Here is a 12,088-nt window from a genome sequence, read left to right on the forward strand (position 1 = left end):
TCAAAAAGGCGCACGTGTCTTTGACTCTTGATTGAAAAACCCCAACTTCACACTTTTACGAGCCCTAATTTCTCTCATCGTCAACTATTCAACTCGATCGATCAATCAATCAATCGATCCCCTCAGATCGAATTCAACCTCTGTGAAATTCAACTCACCAATTCAATTGTTCAGGTCAGCTTACTGTTTTTTATTCGATTTTCCTTACACACGTTCTTTAGCTTCGTTTCACTGTTCGATTTGTCGAATTTGTATGTTTCGTTGTGATCGTTAACTGTTTGATTTTGTCGGTGATTAGTCGTTAGTTGAAGTTCAAGTAATTGAATTATTTTTCTTATTTTAGGTCATTTGTAGCGTGATTTACGCGGATGAATGATTACTTTTGATTCGAATTAGGTAATTCGAGATTCGGAGATTCTGTTTGAGCTAATTCTGTGTAAGTTTCATCTGTTAACGCAGAAATCAATACTTAACATTCTCATCCGTACTTAATGAAGTCAAAAGCGAAAAGTTAGGGTTCCTTTTTTTGGAATGTTGGGTGGATCTTCGGTGATGTTGGCTGTGACTTGTTTTGGATATTATCATCCAACAAAAAATGCCAGCAGTTCGGCATTGTTCCAGAATTGACACTTTTGAGCTGAAACTTCACATGGAAAGAAGACTCGGATCACAAAAAGCTCAAAAGTATTTCAATCTTCTCACCAGATACTTAAGTCAAAAGCTCAGAAAACCAGAATTCGACAAGCTTTGTATCAGTTTAATAGGTAAAGAAAATCTTCGCCTCCACAATGAACTCATCAAATCACTTCTCAAAAACGCAACTCTTTCCAAAACACCTCCAAAGAAAGTCAACCCCAACAACACCCTTAGTCAACCTTCTTCACGATTTGCTAATGAAAGAAAGGTTAAAGATCACCTCCTAAGTCAACAACAAAGTGCTACAGAGCTTTTTTCTTTAGGTAGCAAACCACCTATTGAAGTAAACTCAGTTGAAGATGGTGAAGAAGTTGAACAGATTTCAATAAGTCCTGGAATCCATAGTAGAAGCCCTGTTAAAGCTCCATTTGGAATCAAAATCCACTCAAAAGACTCAAAAAAAGTTCTTTCCATTTCTTCACCTTTTCACACTTGTCATTACAACTCTCAATTACCACCTACTTCTTCTTTATCTACCAGATTGAAACACAAATTGAAAACAGAAGGTCTTGATATTACCATGGATTGTGTCAACTTAGTCAACAACGGGTTAGATTCTTTCCTGAAAAGGGTTATAAAGCCATGTTTGGAGTTAGGTAGATCAAGATCTTTAAAGAATCAAGAAAGATTGTTTCCATTTTCATCATCAATGGTGGATCTTCGTGTGCTGACAGAGTCAAATCCCAAGATTCTTGGAGAAGATTGGGGGATTGAACTTGAGAAGATTTGCTTGTTTGAAAGCAGATAAAAAAAAAAAAAAACTCGATTCTGTTGTATATACAAATGTGGGAAAGCTAACTAGTGATCTTCTTCAACTGGTATTTATAACTTACTCTACTTTCTTTTTTTTTTTTTCTTTTTTTTTTATTGATAGTTTGTTGATAAATGTTATATTCTTGAATCTTGAGTTGATAGAGGTATTAATTATAATCGAGTCGTTAGTTGTTTACAAAATAACATCTTTTTGCCATTTTTGAGATGGTTGAATTTGTTGTTTATTATAATTTATTACTATGATTTTTTTTATCAGTTTTGATGAGATGTTTTTTTAAAAATGAAGCTTCTTTTATAGCTCTTGAAGTTCTTTAATTTTTGAATTTTGTTTTTATAGTGTTTATTGTTTCTTTTTTATATAAATTAGATCACAGTAATTTTAATACCAAAAACATCACTCCTTTTTTTATTTTTATTTTCTTTTAATTGCTATTGTACTTTTGGACATGTCGTATAGCGTACGTATTGTAATCAAAACAATAATAAAAAAAATGTTAAATTTAGAAAACATTCAATGTCATTTTGGATTATGTAAACATTATTGTAATTAATTTAAAAAAAATAAATAAAAAGTTTGTTATTATAATTCAAAGCCATGTTAAAAAAGCTAGATTTTTTCTTGTTAGGTTAGCGACGTTAATTGTAACTCACTTTTTTATTTATTTATAATTATTGCTTTAATATAACACAAATAATATTTAAAAAAATCAGAGTTCACAACATCATATCTCATATAAGTCGATGACTCAGGCCCATTGTTAAAAGTCCAATAATTAAAAACAAAAAGAGAAAACCCGGTTTTACTCGTGCATAATCTGATGCTCAAATTCACTTGTGTTTGTTATTTAGCTCAAAAATAGCGATTTTTTTTACCAGATTAGAGGTGAGATAAAGGAAGTGTAATATTTTTTTATATGTCTCTGGTTCTTGAGTCGAAAGAAAGTAAATAAATCTTAGAAAAAATAATAATAATAACGTTATAAAAAAATAATGATTCTACCATGTGTTCTCGGTTAATATTGGTTAACCAAAAGTAAATAAGTCTTATAAAAAATATAACATGCATTGGTATAAAATTTTGAAAACAAAATATATCACTATAAAAAAATAACGATTCAACCAAATGTGAAACAAGGATACAAGGCAACAAAGTTGCACCCATCAATAACGAATTATAGCCGCAAAACATAACTGTGAAACACATGTTAAGAGGTAGTTTTGTCTCAAGTTGTTTGTATTGTGTATTGCTTAACTACGTAGCAAAATGTTGTAGAATAATTAAAAATAATTTCCACTCTATAAGCATAAACTATTTTAAAAGGTAAAAACCGCGACAAATAATCGTGATGGGCTCAACCAAATAAAGTCTACATCTAATTATTTAGACATCTAGGTAATCCAATTGATTACGTCTATTTTAAAGTTTAATATTGTAAGTTTTAATTTTTGTGAGAAGGTTCGGTTAATGTCGGTTTGGTTATCCATAAAATTCAAAACCAACAGATTCCACGGTTTAATAAAAAATTAAAAACCAAATCATTCATTTTAGTATTAGGTTGGTTAATTCAGTTTTTCGATTATTATGTTCATCTCTATGAAACATGTAATCTACAAAAAGAAATCCTTAGAATGAAGAGAAGTTCGTATCGACCCTCTGAAGTCATTAAAGCCACCGGTCTCAAGATGGACGAAGTAGTGTTCCTACTGAACCTGCCCAGGCTGGCTCCCTCCTAACCTCTTTTTTGCATTTCCTTTTTTGCTTCCAACCTCAAATGGTTTGTTGAACGAAAAAGGTAGTGGTGATAAAGTCATCAGTACCGAAGTGCCACCTCAAACAACTTGTTTCCCGTCCCTCCTTGTGCGATTCCCTTCACCCCTAAGTACTCATTTCGAGGACTAGGTATCAGTCTCGTCTCAACCCCCTTTCCTTGCATCTCGATCTTGCAATATACTTGTTAAATGACAATATTGGCATTTTCTATTACCAAATGTTTCTTTTATTATTTACTTCATCATTAATGTATTAATTGCCTACAACTTTCACTATGAAATTTACATATAAAGGTAACATACTTTCATTCATGCTATTATAAATGAATTACGTGGCTTCCACCTAATTTACTTTCAAATATATTACTAAAGTAAATACATTTCAATTGTTTCCAAACATCAAATACAATTCAAGTCTCATAATCTTGATTTCGGAGCCAACTACTTTATAATTGTATATGTTCATTAATACATTTTCCTTCAAGTCACGTGATCATATAATGACTATTACTTAATTCATCGTTTATTTGGTGGCTTAATTAGAAATTAGACTAAGTGTGGGACTTAACTTGAAAATAGACATACTATGAATTACAACTAAATAATTATATAATTGGTGTATGACAAAATTGCTTGTAATGTCCAAATTTTTAACACAAATTACACCTAAAAAGTTTCATTTATAAAACATTAATCATTAAAATTCCGTTGTACACTCATATCATAAATCAGTACAAGTATTTATTAAGAGAATCTTACAAAAATCTAGAGTAATAAGTTTAAGTTGGGCACTACCAACTCTTCTTCCTTCTACACATCTACTTGAACCTGAAAGACAAACAATTGACAAACAAATAAGCTACAAAATGATTAGTGAGCAACCTGCATAACATAATATAAATTAGTTATTCATATATATATATATATATATATATATATATATATATATATATATATATATATATATATATATATATATCACATTAATTTATTTTCCTATGGTATCTAAATCACAAAGATTACCACTATAATTCATTCTCACCACTTTGCATCTTAATCACCAAGATTACCATTACTAATCATTCTCACAACATGAAATCTCATTCAGCAAGATTACTACTACAAATCATTCTCACACCATGGCATCTTAATCATAAACATTACCATATATCAAACCGTGGCATCTAAATCACCAAGATTACCATTACAATCATTCTCACACCGTATCATCTCAATCACAAAGATTACCACTACAAATCAATCTCACACCGTGGCATCTCAATCGCCAAGATTACCACTACAAATCGATCTCACACGTGGCATCTCAATCACCAAGATTACCACTACAAATCGACCTTACATCGTGGCATCTAAATCACCAAGATTACCACTACAAATTATTCTCACACCGTGACATCTCAATCACCTAAATTACCACTACAAATCATTCTCACATTGTGACATCTCAATCACCAAGATTACCCTCACAACATAATACTATTTCTGCAATAATTCCATCAAAGTAATAACATCTTACTACTTTGTCTTATTCCATCGTCACTACCTTAATCTAACACATACTTATATACAAGCAATATATCAATATCCTATTGAACACAAGGGTACAATTTCATATCTAACATAATGAAAAACTTCTCTAATACCAATCAATAGTTATTAACCAAACTATTTGTATATAATCCACTATAATACTCTAGTATATTAGTTCACCATTTCTCATAACCATAAACAACTATACAAATATTCTAATATTCACATTTAACATAACTACATTAATTATATAATTGACATAACTCATTCATAATATGGTCCTTCTTATGGTCTTGATGGATAAAGTATCCAAATTTATCCATTAAGACACCTCAATAATTCAAGATCCCCAACCCTAACTCCTTAAAGATAACTATGGGCATGAAAACACCCATTAAGCACCTAATGTGTAGAGTTACTCCTTCAAAGTTTTCAGAAGGGTTTCATACACCTAATGGGCCATAAAAAATCATAGCTTTATGGACATGCATGTCCCTTCAATTTTAGGTCAAAATCATGGAAATATGGGGCTCAAAGCTTGAACATGGGACCAAAAATCCAAAGATCTCCAGATCTGTAACATATGACACTAAGATGAAAACAAGGATCCATAAAATTGCCAACTTTATGGGATCTAACCTTCTAACTTCCCACACCAAGAAAATCAAGGGAAAAAAGGGCTAGATCTAGAGACAAGTAACATAAAAATGGGATCCTGAGGACTTACAAAGTCCAAAAAAAAACATGTACAAGGTGGATATGGATAGTTGCTTGCTGAAACAAATCCCAAGGGTGGATTCTTCCTTTTAAAAAAACCACCAAACACCACAAAAACTCAAAGCTAAGTAATGGGAGTTAGGGTTTTCTCTTGGGGGCTGAGGGAGAGTGACTGATGCTAAGGGTGGGAAACCCTAGCCATCACATCCCTTAAATAGGGGCACAAACCCCAGATTATGGTTTGTTATCAAACAACAGCCTTGTTGTGGCGAATAGATCGCCATGTCATAGCATTAACTTAGTCTCCATCAAAATATTGACCTTGGCCACGCGGTGGGACCCCATCACCACGTCGTGGCCACTAGAAATCCAAAATTCAAAATATTTGTTTACTTAAAAGCAAGGTTGCAGAAAACGCTTGACGTATGCTCGATGGTGGACCGGGGTCAAGGGATTAATCGGCTAGGCGGGGATTAATCGGGGACCATTAATATTAAAAACATTTTTAAAAAATTAATAAGTTGAACATTAATCCTAATAATATAACATTATAACATTCAAGAATTTTGAATGAGTTCTAATCCTAAGAATATAACATTATAACATTCAAGAATTTTGAATGAGAACTCAAGTAACCTAAACTGATCTATAATTGTTGCATTTTATATAACACATGATCAAATTACTAGAATCCAAGCAAACCAAAGAGCACATAACAACCAAGTTGGAATTTCCTTTGTTCAAGTCAAAGACGTGCTTTCAGTTCCTTTTCATGTTCTTCAAGCTACAATTTCATCTATTCATCATCAATGGAAATCTTTTGAAGTTGTTCATCGACCTTCTTTTGCATCATCTTATCTGCTAATCAAGAAAAAAGTTTGGAATTAAGAAAAAGATTCATCATAAACCACTATAAATATTAATATCTAACAAAAGTTCATACCTGTTGGCCAAAAAATTAGGGCCCCTGCTTAATTAGGGTTATATGATCACTTATCTTAAGACATGTAACTGAGTGGGTCAGAGTTTTGCAGCAGCTTTTAGAAGATACAATTTGTTGGTCAAAATTAGAAGTCATACTAGCAATTATAGTTATAGACTTATCAAAATGGGAGACTATTGGATTAGGTGTCTAAGCCCATAACTATAATTGGTATGTACTTGAATTGATAGCAGCACAGTCCTTTTGGGTTGCCCTCAAACCTTGCAAACTGGACAAGGAAATTATGAAAAGAAAGATATTGATTTTTTATAAGATTAATAAATTAATATAATTGATTCATTAATATGTTAAAATGTTAATATATTAATTAGAAATCATAAGGTTTAATTAATAGTTAGTCAGAAATTAATTAGAATTAATTTTGGGGTTAACTGTATTAATTATAAAGTACAAGGACTAGTTTGCAATTATCAAATAGTTGAGTGGAAGGTTCCAGAACCTCCTTGAAAGGGGGTGGACGAAATCTATAGGGGAAACCCTAATGATTTCGTCCAAGGGGCTTGGATAAAGCCTTTGGATAAGCTTAGACCCCAAGCGAAGGAACATTAGGGTTTTTCCTTAACCCTAGATCCCTCAGCTATATAAGGAGCCTCCTGGCACCTAAAATTGGTCACTCCTTCCTTGAAGAAACCCTAGGGCCAAAAATTTCATACCTTACTCTCTCTCTCTCTCTCTCTCCCCCCCCCCTCTCTCTCTCTTGCCTTTAAGTTTCCTTCTTGCTAGCTTTTGGGTGTGACTCTATTAGAGGCATTACATTTGTGGTATTAAGCTTCCAAGAAGATCAAGATCAAAAGGATTACCAATTGTTTCCTATAACAATTGAAAGGTATGTACCTCTTCAACCCTAATTGGTTAATTTCGAAAATAGCCTCTCTCCTTAGGGTTCTTGTTTTGCAATTCAAAGTTGTATGTTCAATAGTTAAAACATAGATCCAAAGTAGGTTGCATGTGAACTTAGGAATGTTTCTAGTTTATTATAGTTACAGACTTATCCAAATGGGAGACTATTGGATTAGGTGTCTAAGCCCATAACTATAATTGGTATGTACTTGAATTGATAGCAGCACAGTCCTTTTGGGTTGCCCTCAAACCTTGCAACTGGACAACGAAATTATGAAAGGAAAGATATTGATTTTTTATAAGATTAATAAATTAATATAATTGATTCATTAATATGTTAAAATGTTAATATATTAATTAGAAATCATAAGGTTTAATTAATAGTTAGTCAGAAATTAATTAGAATAAATTTTGGGGTTAACTTTATTAATTATAAAGTACAAGGACTAGTTTGCAATTATCAAATAGTTGAGTGGAAGGTTTCAGAACCTCCTTGAAAGGGGGTGGACGAAATCTATAGGGGAAACCCTAATGATTTCGTCCAAGGGGCTTGGATAAAGCCTTTGGATAAGCTTAGACCCCAAGCAAAGGAACATTAGGGTTTTTCCTTAACCCTAGATCCCTCAGCTATATAAGGAGCCTCCTGGCACCTAAAATTGGTCACTCCTTCCTTGAAGAAACCCTAGGGCCAAAAATTGCATACCTTACTCTCTCTCTCTCTCTCTCTCTCTCTCTCTCTCCCCCCCCCCCCTCTCTCTTGCCTTTAAGTTTCCTTCTTGCTAGATTTTGGGTGTGACTCTATTAGAGGCATTACATTTGTGGTATTAAGCTTCTAAGAAGATCAAGATCAAAAGGATTACCAACTGTTTCCTATAACAATTGAAAGGTATGTACCTCTTCAACCCTAATTGGTTAATTTTGAAAATAGCCTCTCTCCTTAGGGTTCTTGTTTTGCAATTCAAAGTTGTATGTTTAATAGTTAAAACATAGATCCAAAGTAGGTTGCATGTGAACTTAGGAATTGTTTCTAGTTTATTTGTTTTACCTAAAACCCATCACTATTTTGGTCTAAATATTTAGCATTCCAATGGCCCAATCTCTCTTAATCATAAAGGCTCAATTATGGCCTAAATTTCCAAATTAGGCCCAGGTCTCTCACATGTGCCTTACCCTAAATCTCATCCAATTATTTTGGTCCGTTTACTTGTTCTTGGGCCCATCAATAGTCCAATCAGCAAAGCCCAATGGGAAGGCCTAATTCAAGGCCCGAGTGAGATTAGGGTTTTCACATGAAATGATGGTAAGGGTTAAATGTTCCTACTTAACCCATTAAGGACTTATTCCATTAAGGACTTAATCCATTAAGTCCAATATTGTTGTAGGTTAACTTGCACCTATCTATTAACTATTATTTTAAGTATAATAAGTAATTATCGTGCAGTCCCGATCAATCCCAAAATTAGGGTTTCAAGGCATTAGGGTTTTCCAAACCCTAATTAGGGTTTCCCACCCAAATACTAGCCCATTAATCAAATGTTAGGGCTTTTAGGTCAATTAGGCCATCATTGGGCCCATTAGGGTTTCATTGGGCCCACTTTGTCCAATCATCCCCAAAGGATTCAAAGCGTAAACGAGGCACACCGCCAGCCAACACGACGGTGGGTGGCAGTAGGAGACGACAGCCAACACCTCACGGTGGTGGTTATATGCTTTTTATTATTAGTTTGGTAGATTACAATACATTACAACACAATCCAAATAACATATATATACACACACAAATAAAACACACACACAGCCGCTCTGTGGCGGTAAGCAGTGGCACGTGGTGGCAGCCACCATGGCTGGCGGCCATGGTGGTCCCTTTACATTTCCGGCCAACAATAACGAGCCTAGAAACGAATAGCAATAGCAGCACTTGACGAAATACGCCAAACGATCGTAGCCACCCACCTGGTGGCGTGCAATGGTCGGAGGTCATTAGCCAAGGCGAAGTAGCTACATGGCGGTGGCAGCGACAGTTGACGGGTCCCAATAGTAGTGATGAAGAAAGTGAACACAGGGTTGTGCCGTCGGCGGACAGAGGCTAACGGCTGCTAGACGTGTTTGACTGGTCTCCCCACGACCACAGGGTTGGACTCGAACACTCGCTTCGCTGGCGATGAGAACAGCGGCAGTGCTATGACGGCTTCACTGTAACAGTGGAAGGATCCAGGCGTTCACGGCCCACACGTCGATGTCCGGCTTCCACTCGGTCTTCGGCATTATCGGCTTCTCCGGCGGTAGAGCTACAACAGCGACGACATGAATGACGATGCCTCGCCTTAGACGACACCCTAATGGTGGTGTTCGCCCTTAGCCACAGTAGGAACAACAAAGGTGGATACAACCCAGTGGTCCTCATCGACAGCTTCATTCTTAACGACAATGGCACGACGGTGGTTTGCAACTCGACGAAATTGGGAGGGGGGTTAGCGGCACCGGAGGTCGGAGGAATAAGGGGTGGTGGCGACTGGAGGGAGGTGAGGTGAAGTTGGCGGCTAAAACACCGATTAGGGTTAGGGTATAGAGGGTTGATGGCTTTTATATATTCCGCTCCATTCAAACTTTTGCCAATAATGGCAAAACCGTTCCCTCCTTCTCCTTTTCCCTTCATATTAAGTCCTAAAATTACCATTTAGCCCCTGACTCCTTAAAATCATTTCAACTTTTATACAATATTTTACCAAATGGCCCCTCCATGACAATTTCTTTTCCGCTTAGGTACATAATTTACCCTTTTTGCCCCAGCCATCCAAAAACCTTTCAATTTAAGTCCGATATTTACTATTTAACCCTTGTTTCCATAAATTCTTTTATATTAAGTCCAAATGATTCTTTAAATCATGTCATTTGGCTTCCCGAAACCAACATCCCGTTAATTATTATTTGGTTTTGGGCTATAATAATATAAAATAATAATAATAATTACTTCTCGAGGTTATGAGTTTATTATTTAATTATTTTATTTTAAACGGGGTGTTGCACCATGGCAATTACATCCGAAATGGACTAAATCCTTCCATTTTTACATATTCTTCAATATAATCACAACTGATGATTGGGTCGCAGCACCAAGCAAAGGAGCAAATCTGAAATCGAGTGTTACATTTCTACTCCTTTTTCAACATTGTACTTTTCTTCCAAAGTGTTTCAGACTACCTTGGGAGATTTCATTGGAGAGTACATTCTGTAGATGATTAATAAGAATGTCGAGAATATAGACTCTAGACAACATTTCATCATGTTCGCACCGTATTTGTTCTTCTTCATTGAAAACAACAACCTGGGGTGTTTCCAGAACATAGTAAACCTTTCCATGAACCAACATAAACTTCATCTTTTCCTTCCATCGTGTAAAATTCAATCCATCCATTCTGTCAAGTTTGATAGAAATTCAATCCATCCATTCTGTCAAGTTTGATAGAATCCTGACAGATCATTTTTTAAAATTGTGCTTGAGGCATCCATCTTTAAATATTCTTAAGTGTGTTAGAGTATGAATAAAGAATTGAAAATACAATACAGAAAAACAAGGATGTGAATACATCATTCTCTTTAAGGATAATTAACCACCACTACAATCATTAATGGGTTTAAATGTCTGAGATCTTCCCAGGACCTCCTCGATCTTCAAGATTACATGCAATGATTACTTTTGTGATTATATTGAAGAATATGTAAGAATGAATAGCAAAAAAAACTGTTCACATTAAAAAATAAATAAATAAATAAATAAAAAACCGATATTTAGTTTTCATTCCAAAATAACTATTAACAAAAAGTTAACCTCTGTTTAATTTAGGGAATTTTATGTGCATGTTTAACTCTACATTAACCATGCATAGTCTTTAATTTACTAACATATAGTGCTTAGAGTATATAATATTAATATTGCCAAAAATTGTTTTACACATACCTACCTTTATTGTTCCCAACAAATTGTTTTTGAAACAATTCAAATGAAATTACTATTATAAACCCACAAAAGTTTTTTTATCCACCAATAGGGATACTTAGTCAAAATAAGAAAATAATAAACCACATAATATTAATGATAAATACTACTTGCTCCAACATGGAATATCTAACTTCCCAAAGCTATCGCCGATGGTTTGCTGCGATTATTACCGGATTCGATGGAGTTCATTGCCAAAAGTTATCCCTCGTCTATGATGGATATTTTCGGAACATCAATGTTCATATTTCACCAATAATGACAAATGTATTAATCTAATACGAACAAAAATCAAAACATGCATTTAGCTATTTAAAAAAAAAATACATTACCCCTACTCTACCCCACCTACTTTACTTTGAAGATTCTTGAAACGTTGCTCGTCAAGTCTTCATTTGTAATTTTGTATCTACATATATATCCAACAAGAAAGGATTCCTTGTATTCTGTCTGCCACTATATCCAAAATAATGCACCCAATTTTTTCGGGATCAAAATCAAATAAACGTGTTCTTTTCAAGAAAAAAAAATAACATTATTTCAACTAAGAATGAACTTTAATTCATACATATAAGTATTTGGCTATTAACAAAACCAATAACTATTCTATTTATAGTTAAAGAATCAAAGTAAATTATTTATAAGCTTGTCTTTGTCAGATCATACGACACAATTACGATATCTTAATGTCTTCAATATATTCCTTTTTCCAAACATACTGTCATTCTACAATTATCATC

At 34.2% G+C, this 12,088-nt stretch overlaps 1 protein-coding gene across 2 annotated transcripts; it reads left to right on the forward strand.

Annotated features, from left to right (window-relative positions):
• Positions 1-1,725, forward strand: LOC145037013 (uncharacterized). Of its 2 annotated transcripts, none has more exons than XM_078985557.1 (2): positions 1-174; positions 344-1,725. In XM_078985557.1, the coding sequence occupies exon 2, from the start codon at positions 596-598 to the stop codon at positions 1,442-1,444; it is 849 nt and encodes a 282-aa protein (XP_078841683.1). In that variant the 5' UTR covers positions 1-174; positions 344-595; the 3' UTR covers positions 1,445-1,725. The 2 variants fall into 2 exon arrangements, with proteins under 2 accessions (XP_078841683.1, XP_078841684.1); XM_078985558.1 differs by having other exon boundaries at positions 460-1,725.
• Positions 1,726-12,088: the final 10,363 nt, after the last annotated feature.

Source organism: Lactuca saligna, chromosome 3 (assembly GCF_052625555.1).
Source record: "Lactuca saligna cultivar CGN05327 chromosome 3, ASM5262555v1, whole genome shotgun sequence".
Taxonomy (NCBI): domain Eukaryota; kingdom Viridiplantae; phylum Streptophyta; class Magnoliopsida; order Asterales; family Asteraceae; genus Lactuca; species Lactuca saligna.